General features: G+C 45.7%; 1 protein-coding gene across 4 annotated transcripts in view; it reads left to right on the forward strand.

The window, feature by feature from the left end:
• Positions 1-21,289, forward strand: part of LOC109878798 (talin-2) — a 140,103-nt gene that overhangs the window by 81,940 nt on the left and 36,874 nt on the right. For all 4 annotated transcript variants that reach the window (XM_031831261.1, XM_031831262.1, XM_031831264.1 and 1 more), the window contains 11 exons: positions 23-182; positions 1,211-1,377; positions 4,387-4,515; positions 9,939-10,052; positions 10,243-10,356; positions 10,631-10,765; positions 10,955-11,083; positions 11,208-11,310; positions 12,345-12,553; positions 20,721-20,840; positions 21,053-21,250. In XM_031831261.1, the coding sequence (XP_031687121.1) occupies positions 23-182; positions 1,211-1,377; positions 4,387-4,515; positions 9,939-10,052; positions 10,243-10,356; positions 10,631-10,765; positions 10,955-11,083; positions 11,208-11,310; positions 12,345-12,553; positions 20,721-20,840; positions 21,053-21,250 (1,578 nt within the window). The remainder of the gene's footprint in view (positions 1-22; positions 183-1,210; positions 1,378-4,386; positions 4,516-9,938; positions 10,053-10,242; positions 10,357-10,630; positions 10,766-10,954; positions 11,084-11,207; positions 11,311-12,344; positions 12,554-20,720; positions 20,841-21,052; positions 21,251-21,289) is intronic.

Raw genomic sequence — 21,289 nt, forward strand, 5'->3', positions numbered from 1 at the left:
TGAATTGTGAGACATCCTGCAGGTGAGTTCTGCAGCCAGTGTTGTCGGTCAGGCCCTGGGGGACCTGCTGGAGCACGTATGCCACTACGCCTCCCACGGCGAGCCCGTTGGTCGCTACGACCAGGCCACCGACACCATCATGACCGTAACAGAGAGCATCTTCAGCTCCATGGGAGATGCAGGTGAGGAGAGGAGGGAAGAAAGGGGATCCCCTAGTAGTGGTAGTGATGAAGTCACTAAATAGAACTTTTAAATGCCAATAAAGCTTGATTTAATTGTTTAAATTGATGAATGTTTGTTGATATTTAGATTTAAACCCTCTTGGTGTATAGAAAGTGTCTGCCAGCTGCTCTAAAGAACCTCATTCTGTTCTGTACCCAACCTGTTGAAGAATGCTGGCTTTCAGCCAACAGCAAATATGTGGGTTCAAGTCACACCTGACATAAGCCTCAGTTAGTTGAGTATAAAAATGGATTGGAAATAGACTCATTCTCTCTCCCAGGGGAGTGTTGGCAGATTGGCTCGAGTTCTCAATGCTGGCTGCCAGATGACTGCAGTTTAAAGCCATGTGTTCTTTAATAGAGAGAATAACTACCCATCTCTCGTCTCCTTGGACTAGTATGATTTAGTCATACAGTAGCCTAACTTCGTCTTGTTCTCTTTCTCCGCTCGCTGGCTCTGTCGCTCGCTGGCTCTGTCGCTCGCTGGCTCTGTCGCTCGCTGGCTCTGTCGCTCGCTGGCTCTGTCGCTCGCTGGCTCTGTCGCTCGCTGGCTCTGTCGCTCGCTCGCTGGCTCTGTCGCTCGCTCGCTGGCTCTGTCGCTCGCTCGCTGGCTCTGTCGCTCGCTCGCTGGCTCTGTCGCTCGCTCGCTGGCTCTGTCGCTCGCTGGCTCTCTCTCTCGCTGGCTCTCTCTCTCGCTGGCTCTGTCGCTCGCTCGCTGGCTCTGTCGCTCGCTCGCTGGCGCTGGCTCTCTCTCTCGCTGGCTCTCTCTCTCGGTGGCGATCGCTGGCTCTCTCACTGGCTCGCTGGCTCTCGCTATCGTGCTCTCTCGCTATCGCGCTCGCTCGCTGACTCTCTCGCTGACTCGCTCTCTCGCTGACTCGCTTGCTGGCTCTCTCTCTCGCTGACTTGCTCGCTGGCTCATTCTCACGCACACACATGTATCCACCCCCTCTACTTCTACCCATCCCCCTCTTTCTCTCCCCTCTCAGGAGAGATGGTTCGGCAGGCCAGGGTCCTGGCTCAGGCCACCTCTGACCTGGTGAATGCCATGCGGTCAGATGCTGAGGTGGAAGTGGATGTTGACAACTCTAAGAAGCTACTTGCTGCAGCTAAACTACTGGCAGACGCCACAGCCAGGATGGTGGAGGCTGCTAAGGTACAGTACGTAATAATGGCTTACTTACTGTGCTAAGCTTTCGGTCAACAACAACCTTTGTCAGAACCGGTCTGATGAAGGTCGTTCATTAAAAGCGTAGCACATTAAGCACTGAAACTCGCATCTGATCAAGTGTGCAGAGTGTGTCCTGTTTTCATTTATTTAGTAAAAAGGTTTTAGAGATGTCAAAACCATTCCACAGTGGCCCAGTGTCTGCTGGTTTTTCTCCAGGAGTAAATGTCAGTTTGCTTTTCATAGCCAATCATTCAGAGTATCTACCGCTCCTGCTGTCTCTAGAGAGTTGAAAACAGCAGGTCTGGGACAGGTGGCATGTCCGGTGAACAGGTCAAGGTTCCATAGCCGCAGGCAGAACAGTTGAAACTGGAACAGCAGCACGGCCAGGTGGACTGGGGACAGCAAGGAGTCATCATGCCAGGTTGTCCTGAGGCATGGGCTAGGGCTCAGGTCCTCCAAAAGAGAGGGCGAATTGGAGAGAGCCTACTTCAATTCACACAGGACACCGGATAAGACAGGAGAAATACTCCAGATATAACAGACTGACCCTAGCCCCCCGACACATAAACTACTGCAGCATAAATACTGGAGGCTGAGACATTAGGGGTCGGGAGACCGACGATACCCCCGGACAGGGCCAAACAGGCAGGATATAACCCCACGCACTTTGCCAAAGCACAGCCCCCACACCACTAGAGGGATATCTTCAACCACCAACTTACCATAATGAGACAAGGCAGAGTATAGCCCACGAAGTTCTTCCCCACGGCACAACCCAGACAGGAAGATAACGCCAGTGACTCAAACCACTCAAGTGACGCACCCCTCCTAGGGATGGCACGGAAGAGCACCAGTAAGCCAGTGACTCAGCCCCTGTAATAGGGTTTGAGGCAGAGAATCCCATTGGAGAGAGGGGAACCGGCCATGCGGAGACAGCAAGAGCGGTCTCAATTGAATGGAAACAGTAAAAACCTGCACACATTAGGCCCTCCGTGGGATGTGTTTGACTCCCCTTGGTTAGAGCATAGATTCTCCATTATGTATGTACTAGAGGAGTTGTCCAAACGGTAGGTTGTACTAAAGTAGAATATTACCGATTCGTCCTCTACACAACTAGAGCAGTGAAATTCCTCAAACTCCCTTCCAAGAACGATGATCTGTCCTGTCCATTGTTTTCCGCTTCCTGTACACACAAGGTGACCTTTTTGTTGTCTGCCTGGATGTGCTGGGGAAAAGAGGACCCGGCTGCTGACCCTAGAGAGAGACGTCTGTTTTTGAATCCCAGAATGTCTTTCAGAGCAGTGTATGGCCACAGCAGGATGTCCCGTGTTGTCCCTCAGATCACCATGTTCCTATGAAGTGACCTCATCACTAATGAACCACCAGTGACCTCTGAGGTATCACTGATTGTACCGCTGTGTCCAGCTATGGTGGCCTTCCTAATTAAACACCACCCAGAGACCAAGAGACTGAGCGGTTCTCACTGACTGGAGGAGGACAGGCATCGCTATGGGGTCTGAAAGAATTTGGCTAGTCTAAACACTTTCTATGTCATACTTTCTCTAAAAAAAACTACAGGTTGTAATTCGTAGAGCTGCCAGTGTATTGTTTTTATTTTGTTTTTTATTTCAACTTTATTTAACTAGGCAAGTCAGTTAACAAATTATTATTTACAATTTACATTGACATGCATTTCATGTATGTTTGAAATGGTTATCCAAATGAGGTTGTATTGCATTTGATTACATTCATTCAAACCAGAGCTTTTTCCACTGCTATTTGGGTGCTTCCTGGTTGTCTAGTTAAATATCAGTCTACTTTTATTCAGGCAGTCCACTTGATTCTTCATCTGCTCCTCAGCCTTACAGACAAGTATTAATGTCTCTGCCATCATGAATGCTAAATGGGGCCGTATCTTACAGCTGGTTAGATGCTTTTGATTCCACATTAATCACATTATAGCAGCTATCTTTATCACTATCAGTGAAGGATTTGCCCAGCCACTGTTTCCTTGGTAACTGTCAGAAAGGGGGCTGTATTCAGCACTATAGCACTACCCCTAGTTGCAGGTAGCCTAGCAGTTAGAGCGTTGGGCAGGTAACCAAAAGGTGAAAAATCTGTCGATCTGCCGTTGAGCAAGGTACTTAACCATAATTGCTCCAGGGTTGCCGTCAACATAGGCTGATCCCTGGTTGTAACCCGGGGGGGGGGGGGGGGGGTTAATTTCGGACACTACTCTGTGTTTTCATTTCCAATCCCTTTTATTATTAGGATACGATTGGTTTTCCCTTCAGTGACAATTTCTGATCACACATAAGTGACAGTTAACCTGGCGTACAGGAAGCAGCGAATAGTATCAATGATAGCCTGTACTGGGCTGGCTAACATGACACACTGTTATAAAAAAACTGTTTTGCATTTCAACAGTCAATCACATTATTCCCCTCTACTCTTGAGGAATTAGTACTGTAATGTCTCTTCACATTAGTCTGGGCTTACTATAAACATCACCTTGGTGCTGTGGGAGGTATGTTTTTAGTGTGTGTGTATTGGAGAGATATAAGATGGCTGCTGTAATGTACTGTGGAGGGTTACATTCAGCAGCAGGTAAGGGAAGCGCCTGGCTGCTTAATTAACTAAATGGCATGGAGGCTTAGGCTCTAGATTCTCTTCATTCCCTCAACAATAGGAAGCACAGAGGCTCTTAGGGATATTGGTTTGTGTGAACTGAACCCAGTCACGTACAATCAGAGACAACTGGAGAGAAAGAGGGAGGTAAAGAGAGCTGGAGCCAGAGGAGGAGGTAATGAAAAGGAATCTTGATGTTTCCTCATAAACAAGATGTTGATAGATAGACAAAGAAGAGCTGCTGTCATTACAAACGGACATGATTACAGTTGGACTCTAGCACTTTCCCTGGATGCATCTCCATCTGCTCCAGTTTAATGATGGATGAGGTGTCTTCCTTTGTCCGTGTGTGTGTGTGTGTAACAGGGCGCAGCGGCATACCCAGAGAACGAAGACCAGCAGCAGAGACTGAGGGAGGCGGCTGAGGGGTTGCGCGTGGCCACCAACGCTGCAGCTCAGAACGCCATCAAGAAGAAGCTCATTAACAGGCTAGAGGTCAGTTGGATGAGTCTGAGCTAGGCTGGGCAGAGCCATATATGTACAGTATACCTATGGGTGGCTCCGCGAGTTTGGTGCTAAGGTGGTGTCCCATTAATGGGTTTGCCAAACTCTGTATATGGCTCTGGGGCTGAGTAAGCAGGCACTTCCACTTGTGTCTCCTCATCATAGCTCTTGCTCTACATACACACCACATTGTCAGTCGCATGGAAAACAACAGGCTTTGAGTGAAAGTCTAGAAATAGTATTTTTGATATGCTGTATTATTTTGGGCTTTAGGTTAACGTGAAGAGGTGATTACATTACCAGAGCTATTATTTCCAACTGTTGATGTAAACCATGCAAGAACAGTTATATACAGTACAGGACATTACTGAGTGTGTTTGGAGAGCTACAGTGTACTCTAGGTATATTAAACTGTTATAGAAACTTCCTTTCCCTTCCTGTTTACATTCTGAGAAGGAGAGAAAGGAGAGACCATCCAGTATCATTCTTCGATCGTCATCCTACTAGCCACTGAAATGTAAAAGGAGCATTTTACATATGAGCTCGGTTTGGTGTGTTAAAAAGTTTCTTAGTATCTAGATACCTTTTTTGAGTTTGGATCCCGGGACGCAGTTGGCATCAGTTGCTGGGTCTGCTACTCTCTGTCCAGTGATCCTGCCGAGCAAGACCGTTTCTGAGGAGCTATTTGGTGTAGCTGCTTGCTAGCTGCCTATCAAGCTAGCAGGGTTTTCTTGAGGGCTTGAACGCAGTCCATGGCTGGGATCACAGATTGTCCCAGGATTGTGGCTGTCTAGATCCCTGCTGTTTGTTGTTTTCAATCTTCCCTGCAACCTGCCCTATCTGGAACTGCGAAGAGTAACAGCGTAACCTACGTTGCTAGGTACCATGACAAAGACCAAAGCTGGCAGGAGTACTGTTGAGGACAGTGGTGTGTCTCTCTGTCACAGGTGAATGAACAACAACAATTACAAAAAATTCTACATGCAGTTTCAACAACAAGAAAATGGCTTGTAGTGTTTTGTCCAAATATTGGTGGACTCAACTAATAAAAGAATGGACGACCTGACAGAGAGGTCCAGGACCTGAAGAACAGTTTGCAGTTCTCCCAGGGTCAGCTCGATGAGTTTAAACAGGAGAAGGGCAAGATGACAGCAGTCTGTAAGTCATTGAGAGAGGACATCAGTTCTGTGTGTGAATCCATGATAACATTGACGGAGAACAAATTATCTCGAGGGACAATCAAGGCGGAACAACATGGTTGTGGACGTAATTGTAGAATTGCCACATGAGACCTGGATGGAGTCTGAGGACAAAGTGAGGGAAATGATCGCGGAGAAACTAAAGGTGGACTCCAAGAAGATTGAGCTGGAGCGCGCCCACAGAACTGGAAAGCCCACCACCGGCCCAGGTGACAGGCCCGTAGTGGTCAAGTTCTTGAGGTTTATTGCACACACTGTATATAGACTTTTCTATTGTGTTATTGACTGTACGTTTATTTATCCCATGTGTAACTCTGTTTGTGTCGCACTGCTTAGCTCTATCTTGGCCAGGTCTCAGTTGTAAATGAGAACTTGTTCTCAACTAGCCTAACTTGTTCAATAAAGCAGAAATTAAAAATACATTTTTAAAAAAAGGACAAGGTAGCTGTTCTGGAAAGAGCCAAGAACTTGAGAGGAATGTGTACCTTCCTCAATGAGGACTGTCCTGAAGCTGTGCACCAGAAGAGGAATGAACTTATCTTGGCCATGAAAGCTGCCAGAGTGGGTGGGGACATTGCTTACATCCGCTTTGACAGGCTCGTTATCCACCCTCCCTCCCAAAACCCTGGAAGGGATGAGAGCAAAGCCTATGGGTTTGTAACTTCAACCCCACAGCACACACACTCACTTACACACACTGACTGATTCATGGAATATTTATTTATTGCAAAGAATAGAATAGGTTGACTTTAGGCTAGTGCTTTTTCTGTTCGTTAGGCCTGCTCATCTTGTGACGAAAAGTAAATGTGGACAGTTCTTTCAATATCTTCAATATGCACCTCAGAACTGGATATGACAGAGAGCCGTGTGAGTGAGAGATGCTTCGGATTGTGTTGCACACTCAGGGAGAAGGGCACAACGCAGCACTGCAAAAGGCATAGATTTTTTTTAGGGTGCCTTACGGCCACGAAGGGGATGCCACTGAAATTTGAGGCATTATCAAGTGCTTGTCAAGTTGTTAATGAGAGACTATTGGCGTGTGTACAGCCTGTGCAAAAACAAAGCCGAGCTCATGCCTGTCGAGTTTTTCAAATCATCATTAGTCTCATCATGCAGCCTTGCAATGTATTAAAAATCAAAACATAAACATAGCCCACTGTTTGTAGAACAACTAAAGTTCCATTAACACATCTAAATTACGCATATAGGAGAACCTATTTCTTTAACCGCTCAACACAGAATAGTGTGTGTGCGCATGTGCTCACTCCCTCAAATCGTTTTGGAGAAAATATTTATATTTTATTCAGCTTTGTTCATTTGTATATTTCATACTATAAAATGCCACAGAATTATAATCAAATCGTATCTGCTAAATTAAGTAGTGTAGCCCACAGCCATTTGGCATAGCCACATCAGGACCTAACATAAGGACAACTCCGAGCATGCTATTCTTTTCTTCTGAAATAGACTACATTTTCTTATCATGCTTCTTTAGACCTGTCTAAAATAAATTATGGATTTATTGTGAAGGGGGAGGCTATATTACATGGATTTATTGGACTTTTTAAAATGGCTTGTAGGCTAAGTGTGGAAGCCAGGAGATGCTAAATGTGTTTGTTAATTAATGGTCAGTTACCGTGAGACCGGCAGTTATTTGCTTGACAGTCACCGGCTGACTGCTTGACCATCACAGCCCTAAACAAGATTGTCCATGTATCGATCACATAAAGCGGCCTTTACTGGTTCTAACAGCAGACCTATCAACTTGCTGCCAGCTCTTAGCAAACTGTTGGAAAAAATGGTTTGACCAAATACAGTGCTATTTCTCTATAAACAAATTAACAACAGACGTTCAGCATGCTTATAGAGAAGGGCACTCAACATGTACTGCACTGACACAAATGACTGTTTTATAAGAAGATTGTGGGAGCGGTACTGTTAGATTTCAGTGCAGAGAACTTGTGTTGTGGCTTTTCAATCTCTGCCATATCGTGGATTCAGAGCCCTCTATTTAATAGAATTCAAAGGATTTTATTTAATGGAAGCTTCTCTGTCAAACATGTAAAGTGTGGTGTACCGCAGGGCAGCTCTCTAGGCCCTCTACTCTTTTATATTTTTACCAATGACCTGCCACTGGCATTAAACAAAGCATATTTGTCCATGTATGCTGATGATTCAACCATATACGCATCAGCAACCACAGCTAATTAATTCACTGAAACCCTTAACAAAGAGTTGCAGTCTGTTTTATAATCGGTGGCTAGTAATAAACTGGTCCTAAAGCTAAGAGCATTGTATTTGGTACAACTTATTCCCTATGTTCTAGACCTCAGCTGAATCTGGTAATGAATGGTGTGGTTGTTTAACAAGTTGAGGAGACTAAATTACTTGATGTTACCTTAGATTGTAAACGGTCATGGTCAAAACATATAGGTGCAATGGTTGTAAAAATGGGGAGAGGTCTGTCCGTAATAAAGAGATGGGGAGAGGTCTGTCCGTAATAAAGAGAAGGGGAGAGGTCTGTCCGTAATAAAGAGATGGGGAGAGGTCTGTCCGTAATAAAGAGATGGGGAGAGGTCTGTCCGTAATAAAGAGATGGGGAGAGGTCTGTCCGTAAGGAAAGAGATGGGGAGAGGTCTGTCCGTAATAAAGAGATGGGGAGAGGTCTGTCCGTAATAAAGAGATGGGGAGAGGTCTGTCCGTAATAAAGAGATGGGGAGAGGTCTGTCCGTAATAAAGAGATGGTGAGCGGTCTGTCCGTAATAAAGAGATGGGGAGAGGTCTGTCCGTAATAAAGAGATGGGGAGAGGTCTGTCCGTAATAAAGAGATGGGGAGAGGTCTGTCCGTAATAAAGAGAAGGGGAGAGGTCTGTCCGTAATAAAGAGAAGGGGAGAGGTCTGTCCGTAATAAAGAGATGGGGAGAGGTCTGTCCGTAATAAAGAGATGGGGAGAGGTCTGTCCGTAATAAAGAGATGGGGAGAGGTCTGTCCGTAATAAAGATAAGGGGAGAGGTCTGTCCGTAATAAAGAGGTGGGGAGAGGTCTGTCCGTAATAAAGAGATGGGGAGAGGTCTGTCCGTAATAAAGATAAGGGGAGAGGTCTGTCCGTAATAAAGAGGTGGGGAGAGGTCTGTCCGTAATAAAGAGATGGGGAGAGGTCTGTCCGTAATAAAGAGATGGGGAGAGGTCTGTCCGTAATAAAGAGATGGGGAGAGGTCTGTCTGTAATAAAGAGATGGGGAGAGGTCTGTCTGTAATAAAGAGATGGGGAGAGGTCTGTCTGTAATAAAGAGATGGGGAGAGGTCTGTCTGTAATAAAGAGATGGGGAGAGGTCTGTCTGTAATAAAGAGATGGGGAGAGGTCTGTCTGTAATGAAGAGATGGGGAGAGGTCTCTCCGTAATGAAGAGATGCTCTGCTTTTTTGGACAAAACACTGCAAACGGTCATGGTCAAGACATTAGCTGTGGTTGCTGCAAGTTCTGCAGGCTTTAGTTTTGTCTTACCTTGATTATTATGTGGTCGAGTGCTGCAAGAAAAGACCTAGATAAGCTGCAGCTGTCAACTTACACAGAGCTCTGACACACACACTTACCCCACCAGGCATGCCACCATGGGTCTTTTCAGTCCCCAAATCCAGATCCGATTCAAGAAAGCGTACAGTATTATATCGAGCCATTATTGTATGGAACTGCGTTCCAACTCATACTGCTCAAATGAACAGCAAACCTGGTTTCAAAAAACCAATAACGCAACACCTTCCCTATTTGACCTAAATAGTTTGTGCGTGTATGTCTTGATATGGAGGCAACGTGTGCCTTTTTTAAGTTTAAGTTTTGTCCTTGAGCTGTTCTTGTCTGTTAATGTTCTGTATTGTTCATGTTTTGAGTGGGTCAGAGGCTCTCACAACAGCTAATGGGGATCCTAATAAAATACCAAATCAGGAGATTGTTTGAACCCTACTGCCCGACATTAAAGATGGCACGACAAATATTTGACCTCTGACCTGAGGAACCCTGGCTCTAAACGGAGACTGTCTGCCTCCCAAATGGCACTCTATTCCCTTTAGTACGGTTCTTTTGACCATGGGCCTCCTGGTAAAAATAAGTGCACTATAAAGGCAATGGGGTGCCATTTGAGAGGCATCTTGTGTGTGTATGTTTTGATTCGTCGAGGCAGTGATTCTAAACATGCCTGACGTGTGTGACATTCCAACAGAATGCCGCCAAGCAAGCTGCAGCTGCAGCCACCCAGACCATCGCTGCCTCCCAGAATGCAGCAGCCTCCAACAAGAACACCGCCGCTCACCAGCAATTAGTGCAGAGCTGCAAGGTACTGGGGATAAGTCTCTTAATGCCAGGGGACATTGCCAGTTGCTTGCATTGAACAATTTCTATGCCTACTGTAGTTATACAGTAGGTGCTACAGCTATATACAGCGATATAGGTGCTACAGCTATATAGAAACTGTGGTTGAATACTGTATGTGTGTTGACTGTTTATGTATGTGTGCGGCACACTAGGCCATGGCAGACCACATTCCCCGGTTGGTCCAGGGGGTAAGGGGCAGCCAGGCCCAGCCTGAAGACCTCACTACCCAGCTAGCCCTCATCACCACCAGTCAGAACTTCCTACAGGTACTCCACCAGTGCCAGTCTGGCTCCTAATCTCACCACATATTGAATGAAGGGATCTCAATATATTGTACAGTGCTGATATACGTGTGTGTGTGCTTGAAAGCTTCTAAAGAAATATTATTGATGAAGGTGATGATGTCTAATACTTGGGCAAGGCTGGGTTTTGTAGTCATAATAGATTCAAATAAAGACATTCTCTGGTACCAAACATCTTCTTGGGATGAATTTGACATTTCTCTGTTGACATTTGACATTCCTGTTTCTGTCATGACAGCCTGGCAGTAAGATGGTGACATCAGCGAAGTCGTCTGTTCCCACGGTGATGGACCAGGCTGCTGCTATGCAGCTGGGTCAGTGTGCCAAAAACCTGGCCACCAGCCTGGCAGAGCTCAGAACCGTAGCACAGAAGGTACATATACACACACACACTTAAGTCATACCTGTCGCTCACCTCTGTCACTTTGTGAGGGTACCTATCCCCTGTTAGGACTAGCCAGCTTCTGATAGACTAGGGCAATAAATACCAGCTCAGATGGGATAAAAACTGTCAGTCTAGAATGACTAATTCAATGGTCTGCTCTCGCCTTGTGCTCTTTAGGCCCATGAAGCCTGCGGCCCCATGGAGATCCACTCAGCTCTCACAGCCGTCCAGACTCTGAAGACTGAGCTCCAAGACGCCAAGATGGCTGCCATAGACATGCAGCTGAAACCACTACCTGGAGAATCGGTCAGGGAAATCTGATTCATTGAATTAATCAACGACTCTCATTACTTCTACTGATTACTCTTTCATCCATTGCTGAGTCTGTTTGTCTGGGTGTCTGATGTACTGTGTGCTGTTCTCTCTGCAGATGGAGAAGTGTGCTCAGGACCTGGGCAGCACCTCCAAGTCTGTGGGATCCTCCATGGCTCAGCTGCTCACCTGTGCTGCACAGGGCAATGAACACTACACAGGTGCTGTACTACTGCCCTGGGGCTCCCATTCTAATTAGAGAAATACCACTAAATAGCAAACTCCATAGCACCACCAGGATGTGTCTATAATAGTATATTTAACTTTTGACTACAGATTTTACTGTTACTACTGAAAGCTTCAACATATTTTGATGCTTCAATGTCAGTAGTAGATTAGATTCAACCTTTTCTCTCTGGAAAGTAGCACAAAGACTAAAGCAGAAGAAATCCTTCCCCTACTTCAATAGATGTGACATTCCTTCAGTAATCTTGTCTAGATGAATGGGGTAATGCAAGCTGATTCAATTTACTAGATTCCTTGTGTTGAAGCTGAAATGTTGCATTCCCTTGTTGAGGCAGTCATAGTTTAGACCTTATGAAACTAAACCAGAGGCTCTTGCTACCTGGTATAGCACACTGTCAACATGAGAGGGCTATGGATATCGGAGGTCATAAAATGCATTTATTAAGGCTTAATTCAATCTTCTGAATGTTTGTGGATGTTTGACACATCTGAATGCAAACAGTCCTTTTCATTTAATACATTTGTCACATGCTTGGTAAACAACAGGTGTAGACTGACAGTAAAATGTTTACTATGGGCCCTTCTCAACAATGCAGAGAGAAAAATATAGAAACAAATAAGAACACAAGGAATAAATACACAATGAGTAATGATAGCATGGCATTATACACGGGTACCAGTACCGAGTCAATGTACAGAAGTACGAGTTGGTGCAAAGAGGGTCAATGCAGATAGTCTGGGTAGCTATTTTGTTAACTATTTAGTAGTCTAATGGCTTGGGAGTAGAAGCTGTTCGGGGTCCTGTTGGTTCCAGACTTGGTGCATCGGTACCGCTTGCCGCGCGGCAGTGGAGAGGGAGCTTGCCGCGCGGCAGTGGAGAGGGAGCTTGCCGCGCGGCAGTGGAGAGGGAGCTTGCCGCGCGGCAGTGGAGAGGGAGCTACTTCCTTAATAACTCTTCTTTATTTGTAGCATTCCAAACCCTACTCACCATTTGTATATTTACCTCCAGGGTTAGCAGCCAGAGAGACAGCCCAGGCCCTGAAGACTCTAGCCCAGGCAGCGCGGGGCGTGGCAGCCTCTACCACCAACCCTCAGGCAGCGGCGTCCATGTTGGATTCAGCCTGTGATGTTATGGAAGGTTCGGCCATGTTGATCCATGAGGCCAAGCAGGCCCTGGTCTCTCCCGGTGACGCAGAGAGCCAGCAGAGGCTAGCCCAGGTGAGTGGGGGACTTCAGTACAATAACATGCAGAGCCATATAGGGATGAAGCTACTATACAGTCGTGGCCAAAATTTTTGAGAATGACACAAATATTAATTTCCACAACGTTTGCTGCTTCAGTATCTAGATATTTTTGTCAGATGTTACTATGGAATACTGAAGTATAATTACAAGCATTTCATTTTTTTTTTTTTTATTTATTTTATTTCACCTTTATTTAACCAGGTAGGCTAGTTGAGAACAAGTTCTCATTTGCAACTGCGACCTGGCCAAGATAAAGCATAGCAGTGTGAGCATACAACAAAGAGTTACACATGGAGTAAACAATTAACAAGTCAATAACACAGTAGAAAACAAAGGGGGGGTTTATATACAATGTGTGCAAAAGGCATGAGGAGGTAGGCAAATAATTACAATTTTGCAGATTAACACTGGAGTGATAAATGATCAGATGGTCATGTACAGGTAGAGATATTGGTGTGCAGAAGAGCAGAAAAGTAAATAAATAAAAACAGTATGGGGATGAGGTAGGTGAAAAGGGTGGGCTATTTACCAATAGACTATGTACAGCTGCAGCGATCGGTTAGCTGCTCAGATAGCTGATGTTTGAAGTTGGTGAGGGAGATAAAAGTCTCCAACTTCAGCGATTTTTGCAATTCGTTCCAGTCACAGGCAGCAGAGTACTGGAACGAAAGGCGGTCAAATGAGGTGTTGGCTTTAGTGATGATCAGTGAGATACACCTGCTGGAGCGCGTGCTACGGATGGGTGTTGCCATCGTGACCAGTGAGCTGAGATAAGGCGGAGCTTTACCTAGCATAGACTTGTAGATGACCTGGAGCCAGTGGGTCTGGCGACGAATATGTAGCGAGGGCCAGCCGACTAGAGCATACAAGTCGCAGTGGTGGGTGGTATAAGGTGCTTTAGTGACAAAACGGATGGCACTGTGATAGACTGCATCCAGTTTGCTGAGTAGAGTGTTGGAAGCCATTTTGTAGATGACATCGCCGAAGTCGAGGATCGGTAGGATAGTCAGTTTTACTAGGGTGAGCTTGGCGGCGTGAGTGAAGGAGGCTTTGTTGCGGAATAGAAAGCCGACTCTTGATTTGATTTTCGATTGGAGATGTTTGATATGAGTCTGGAAGGAGAGTTTGCAGTCTAGCCAGACACCTAGGTACTTATAGACGTCCACATATTCTAGGTCGGAACCATCCAGGGTGGTGATGCTAGTCGGGCATGCAGGTGCAGGCAGCGACCGGTTGAAAAGCATGCATTTGGTTTTACTAGCGTTTAAGAGCAGTTGGAGGCCACGGAAGGAGTGTTGTATGGCATTGAAGCTTGTTTGGAGGTTAGATAGCACAGTGTCCAAAGACGGGCCGAAAGTATATAGAATGGTGTCGTCTGCGTAGAGGTGGATCAGGGAATCGCCCGCAGCAAGAGCAACATCATTGATATACACAGAGAAAAGAGTCGGCCCGAGAATTGAACCCTGTGGCACCCCCATAGAGACTGCCAGAGGACCGGACAGCATGCCCTCCGATTTGACACACTGAACTCTGTCTGGCCGAGGTTGAAGTAGCCAGGCGGAAAGCATGGCCAGCCGTTGAGAAATGCTTATTGAAGTTTTCGATAATCATGGATTTATCAGTGGTGACCGTGTTACCTAGCCTCAGTGCAGTGGGCAGCTGGGAGGAGGTGCTCTTGTTCTCCATGGACTTCACAGTGTCCCAGAACTTTTTGGAGTTGGAGCTACAGGATGCAAACTTCTGCCTGAAGAAGCTGGCCTTAGCTTTCCTGACTGACTGCGTGTATTGGTTCCGGACTTCCCTGAACAGTTGCATATCACGGGGACTATTCGATGCTATTGCAGTCCGCCACAGGATGTTTTTGTGCTGGTCGAGGGCAGTCAGGTCTGGAGTGAACCAAGGGCTGTATCTGTTCTTAGTTCTGCATTTTTTGAACGGAGCATGCTTATCTAAAATGGTGAGGAAGTTACTTTTAAAGAATGACCAGGCATCCTCAACTGACGGGATGAGGTCAATGTCCTTCCAGGATACCCGGGCCAGGTCGATTAGAAAGGCCTGCTCACAGAAGTGTTTTTTAGGGAGCGTTTGACAGTGATGAGGGGTGGTCGTTTGACTGCGGCTCCGTAGCGGATACAGGCAATGAGGCAGTGATCGCTGAGATCCTGGTTGAAGACAGCGGAGGTGTATTTGGAGGGCCAGTTGGTCAGGATGACGTCTATGAGGGTGCCCTTGTTTACAGAGTTAGGGTTGTACCTGGTGGGTTCCTTGATGATTTGTGTGAGATTGAGGGCATCTAGCTTAGATTGTAGGACTGGCGGGGTGTTAAGCATATCCCAGTTTAGGTCACCTAACAGAACAAACTCTGAAGCTAGATGGGGGGCGATCAATTCACAAATGGTGTCCAGGGCACAGCTGGGAGCTGAGGGGGGTCGGTAGCAGGCGGCAACCGTGAGAGACTTATTTCTGGAGAGAGTAATTTTCAAAATTAGTAGTTCGAACTGTTTGGGTATGGACCTGGAAAGTATGACATTACTTTGCAGGCTATCTCTGCAGTAAACTGCAACTCCTCCCCCTTTGGCAGTTCTATCTTGACGGAAGATGTTATAGTTGGGTATGGAAATCTCTGAATTTTTGGTGGCCTTCCTGAGCCAGGATTCAGACACAGCAAGGACATCAGGGTTAGCAGAGTGTGCTAAAGCAGTGCCCTAAGACAAACTTAGGGAGGAGGCTTCTGATGTTGACATGCATGAAACCAAGGCTTTTTCGATCACAGAAGTCAACAAATGAGGGTGCCTGGGGACATGCAGGGCCTGGGTTTACCTCCACATCACCCGTGGAACAGAGAAGGAGTAGTATGAGGGTGCGGCTAAAGGCTATCAAAACTGGTCGCCTAGAGCGTTGGGGACAAAGAATAAGAGGAGCAGGTTTCTGGGCATGGTAGAATATATTCAGGGCATAATGCGCAGACAGGGGTATGGTGGGGTGCGGGTACAGCGGAGGTAAGCCCAGGCACTGGGTGATGATGAGAGAGGTTGTATCTCTGGACATGCTGGTAGTAATGGGTGAGGTCACCGCATGTGTGGGAGGTGGGACAAAGGAGTTATCAGGGGTATGAAGAGTGGAACTAGGGGCTCCATTGTGAACTAAAACAATGATAACTAACCTGAACAACAGTATACAAGGCATATTGACATTTGAGAGAGACATACAGCGAGGCATACAGTAATCACAGGTGTTGAATTGGGAAAGCTAGCTAAAACAGTAGGTGAGACAACAGCTAATCAGCTAGCACAACAACAGCAGGTAAAATGGCGTAGACTAGGCAACGGGGCCAACAGATAAAACAAACAAGCAGAATGGAGTACCGTGATTAATGGACAGTCCAGCGTGCATCAGCTATGTAGCCAAGAGATCAGTGTCCAGGGGGCAGCGGTGGATGGGGCAGGGAAGCTGGACTGGCGAGTGTTATCCAGGTTAAAAAAAACGAACAATGACTAAATAGCTTGTAGCTAGTTAGCTGGTTAGCTTCTGGAGGTTTTTGAGTGTGTTCTAAAAATAAATAAAAAATAATAGCGATTCCGTATCACATTGGGTGAGGCAGGTTTCCGGAAGGTATAAACAAATTAAAAGTCAAAAGAGATAGAAAGTAAATATGGGTCCGGTGGGCGTTTGGGACGCGGCGATTCAGGCGGTTAGCAGGCCTGTGCTAACAAGCTAACAGTTTGTAGGCCCGGGCTAGACAAGGTAGCAGTTAGCGGACCGGAGCTGGACAAGCTAGCAGTTAGCAGGCCGAATTAGCAAGCAGGGAGATAGCGAGGGCTAGAGAGTTAGCCTTTGGGGGACGTCGCGATGGGGTGAGTCTGTTTATTCCTCTTCATGCGGTGACATCGATAGACCGGTCGTGGGCCCGGGTATTGTAGCTCAGGAGTATGCTACGGTGGTAGCGCAGGCCGGGCTAGCTTCAAGCTAAGTGGGTGGAAACGCTAGCCAGGGGTAATCATCCGGGGTTGCGGTTTAGCTAGATAGCTAGTTGTGAAGATCCAGCGTATTTGGAAGCTTAGGTTTAGCAAAATGTTTTTAAAGGGATAGCTATGTAAAAAAAACGAAAAATAAACGAAAAATAAACGAAATATACAGGGACACGACACGACAGGACAGGACGACAGGACGACTTACTGCTACGCCATCTAACTGTCAAAGGATTTTATTGATAATTATATGAAGTTGATGCAAAGAGTCAATATTTGCAGTGTTGGCCCTTCTTTTTCAAGACCTCTGCAATCTGCCCTGGCATGTTGTCAATTAACTTCTGGGCCACATCCTGACTGATGGCAGCCCATCTTGCATAATCAATGCTTGGAGTTTGTCAGAATTTGTGGGGTTTTGTTTGTCCACCCGCCTCTTGAGGATTGACCACAAGTTCTCAATGGGATTAAGGTCTGGGGAGTTTCCTGGCCATGGACCCAAATTTTTGTTCCCCGAGCCACTTAGTTATCACTTTTGCCTCATGGCAAGGTGCTCCATCATGCTTGGAAAGGCATTGTTTATCACCAAACTGTTCCTGGATGGTTGGAAGAAGTTGCTCTCAGAGGACATGTTGGTACCATTCTTTATTCATGGCTGTGTTCTTAGGCAAAATTGTGAGTGAGCCCACTCTCTTGGCTGAGAAGCAACCCCACACATGAATGGTCTCAGGATGCTTTACTGTTGACATGACACAGGACTGATGGTAGCGCTCACCTTGTCTTCTCCGGACAAGCTTTTTTCCAGATGCCCCAAACAAGCGGAAAGGGGATTCATCAGAGAAAATGACTTTAGCCCAGTCCTCAGCAGTGCAATTCCTGTACCTTTTGCAGAATATCAGTCTGTCCCTGATGTTTTTCCTGGAGAGAAGTGGCTTCTTTGCTGCCCTTCTTGACACCAGGCCGTCCTCCAAAAGTATTTTGCCTCACTGTGCGTACAGATGCACTCACATCTTGCCTGCTGCCATTCCTTAGCTAGCTCTGTACTGGTGGTGCCCCGATCCTGCAGCTGAATCAACTTTAGGAGACGATCCTGGCGCTTGCTGGACTTTCTTGGGCGCCCTGAAGCCGCCTTAACAGCAATTGAACCACTCTCCTTGAAGTTCTTGATGATCCGATAAATGGTTGATTTAGGTGCAATCTTACTGGCAGCAATATCCTTGCCTGTGAAGCCCTTTTTGTGCAAAGCAATGATGACGGCACTTGTTTCCTTGCAGGTAACCATGATTGACAGAGGAAGAACAATGATTCCAAGCACCACCCTCCTTTTGAAGCTTCCAGTCTGTTATTCGAACTCAATCAGCATGACAGAGTGATATCCAGCCTTGTCCTTGTCAACACTCAAACCTGTGTTAATGAGAGAATCACTGACATGATGTCAGCTGGTCCTTTTGTGGCAGAGCTGAAATGCAGTGGAAATGTTTTTGGGGGGATTCAGTTCATTTGCATGGCAAAGAGGGACTTTGCAATTAATTGCGATTCATCTGATCACTCTTCATAATATTCTGGAGTATATGCAAATTGCCATCATGCAAACTGAGGCAGCAGACTTAGTGAAAATTTATATTTGTGTCATTTTCAAGACTTTTGGCCACGACTGAATATCTCTATAAAAGGCTCTGCTATGTGTATGGACAGTTGAAGTCAGAAGTTTACATACACTTAGGTTGGAGTCATTAAAACTAGTTTTTCAACAACTCCACAAATTTCTTGTTCACAAACTATAGTTTTGACAAGTCGTTTAGGACGTTTAGGACTTTGTGCATGATACAAGTAATTTTCCCAACAATTGTTTACAGACATTCTTTCACTTATATTTCACTGTATCACAATTCCAGTGGGTCAGAAGTTTACATACACTAAGTTGACTGTCCCTTTAAACAGCTTGGAAAATTCCAGAAAATGATTTCATGGCTTTAGAAGCTTCTGATGGGCTAATTGACATCATTTGAGTCAATTGGAGGTGTACCTGTGGATGTATTTCAAGGCCTACCTCCAAACTTGGTGCCTCTTTGCTTGACATCATGGGAAAATCAAAAGAAATCAGCCAAGACCTCAGAAAATAAATTGTAGACCACGACAAGTCCAGTTCATCCTTGGGAGCAATTTCCAAACGCCTGAAGGTATCACGTTCATCTGTACAAACAATAGTACACAAGAATAAACACCATGGGACCACGCAGCCATCATACTGCTCAAGAAGGAGAAGCGTTCTTTCACCTAGAGATGAACGTACTTTGGTGCAAGAAGTGCAAATCAATCCCAAAACAACAGCAAATAATCTTGTTAAGATGCTGGCGGAAACGGGTACAAAAGTATCTATATCCACAGTAAATCGAGTCCTATATCAACATAACCTGAAAGACCGCTCAGCAAGGAAGAAGCCACAAAGATCGTACTTTTTGGAGAAATGTCCTCTGGTCTGATGGAACAAAAATATAACTGTTTGGCCATAATGACCATCGTTATGTTTGGAGGAAAAAGGGTGAAGCTTGCAAGCTGAAGAACACCATCCCAACCGTGAAGCACAGGAGTGGCTGCATCATGTTGTGGGGGTGCTTTGCTGCAGGAGGGACTGGTGCACTTCACAAAATAAGGTGGATATATTGAAGCAACATCTCAAGATATCAGTCAGGAAGTTAAAGCTTGGTCGCAAATAGGTCTTCCAAGTGGACAATGACCCCAAGCATACTTCCAAAGTTGTGGCAAAATGGCTAAAGAACAACAAAGTCAAGGTATTGGAGTGGCCATCACAAAGCCCCAACCTCAATCACATAGAAAGTTGTGGGCAGAACTGAAAAAGTGTGTGTGAGCAAGGAGGCCTACAAACCTGACTCAGTCACACGAGCTCTGTCAGGAGGAATGGGCCAAAATTCACTCAACTTATTGTGGGAAGCTTGTGGAAGGCTACCCAAAATGTTTGACCCAAGTTAAACAATTTAAAGGCAATGCTACCAAATACTAATTGAGTGTATGTAAACTTCTGACCCACTGGGAATGTGATGGAAGAAATAAAAGCTGAAATAAATCATTCTCTCTCCTATTATTCTGACATTTCACATTCATAAAATAAAGTGGTGATCCTAACTGACCTAAAACAGGGAATTATTACAAGGATTAAATGTCAGGAATTGTGAAAAACTGAGTTTAAATGTATTTGGCTAAGATGTATGTAAATTCTGACTTCAGCTGTATATGGCTCTGCTAACGTCCATATTTTCCATCTGTTCAGTATAATTGTCCTCTGTCTGAATGGAGTTGGCTGTGGTTGGTGCTCTTAGACAACCAAAGGGCTACTAGAGTTTAAATATCACCACTTTTATTCAGAAAGTCTTGGCTTGTGTTACACTGAAGATCAAGTGGGATGCACCTATTTTTATTGTAGAGCTTACACAGATCACTTCTCACAACTTCAGTATCTGGTTGTAAAATAAATAACTTTTTGTAGACAAATAATAGTTCAGTTTATCAGCACAGCTGAACATAACACTGATCACCTGTCAAACACAGTGAGGTGTTCACCCTCCGCCTGCTGTAGCAGGAGATTCACAGCTTTAAGCACACATCAATTATTAATGCCTGGTCCTCGCCATATAACCTAACCAGATGATTAAATGATGAATCTACAGATACTACTGCAGATAAAGGGACAGACTGGACATAGTAGAAATAGAACCATTTTACATGGTGTTGAAGATCCCTTTGGTTTTGAATGGAATCCAATGAAAGTTCTTGAATCCTCTTTGGATGATGATCTCTTTCAAATCTTACCAAATAAGTCTTCAATTGTCTATCTTTTCAGGTAGTCCTAGTTGTGCATTCAGTAATCCTTTCAGCAGCACAACTCCTGTTCTGTTGCTAGGCCCCACAGGGACACAGACATATTGCTTGGCATATGTTCTGTTGGAAACAGAAGTGCAAATTAGGAACATCAATTACTCCGCTATGCTTCTTGGCTCATTAGCATTTTAAGATTGTGATTGCAGCTCAGCAACATCACTACTGTGGAAAACAACTCCGTTCGCGCATGAATGATCACACTTGACACACACGCAGGCATGCTCACAAACACACACATGCACACCTGTGCTCACACACACCTGTTCTCTCGGCTTCAGGTGGCCAAGGCTGTGTCCCACTCTCTGAATAACTGTGTCAACTGCCTGCCTGGCCAGAAGGATGTGGACATGGCCCTCAGGAGCATTGGAGAGGCCAGCAAGAAACTGCTGGGAGAAACGGTAAGTTCTACACTTCCTTAAGTAAAGGTTACTTTATTGAAAAAACATTCACGTCAAGCCACTGATTACCCCAGGGTTAATCACCTGTTTATTGATTTAAAACTGCCGCTAGGTCAAACACTTGTCAAATGTTTTTAAACCAAACTTACATTTATTGCACCACAACCTAAACACTGACTCGCTATGGCTGTCTTATCTTTCTCTCTCTGTAGCTCCCTCCATCCACCAGGTCGTTCCAGGAGGCCCAGAGCGAGCTGAACCAGACAGCAGCAGATCTGAACCAATCAGCAGGAGACGTGGTCCACGCCTCCCGCGGCTCCAGCACCCAGCTCGCAGACGCATCTGGGAAGTTTAGCGAAGACTTTGATGAGTTCCTGGACGCCGGCATTGAGATGGCTGGGCACACTCAGGTGCAGTCACAGTGGTCTGTCTGTGTGGTACTGAACCTG

This window comes from Oncorhynchus kisutch, linkage group LG8, assembly GCF_002021735.2.
Source record: "Oncorhynchus kisutch isolate 150728-3 linkage group LG8, Okis_V2, whole genome shotgun sequence".
Lineage (NCBI taxonomy): Eukaryota > Metazoa > Chordata > Actinopteri > Salmoniformes > Salmonidae > Oncorhynchus > Oncorhynchus kisutch.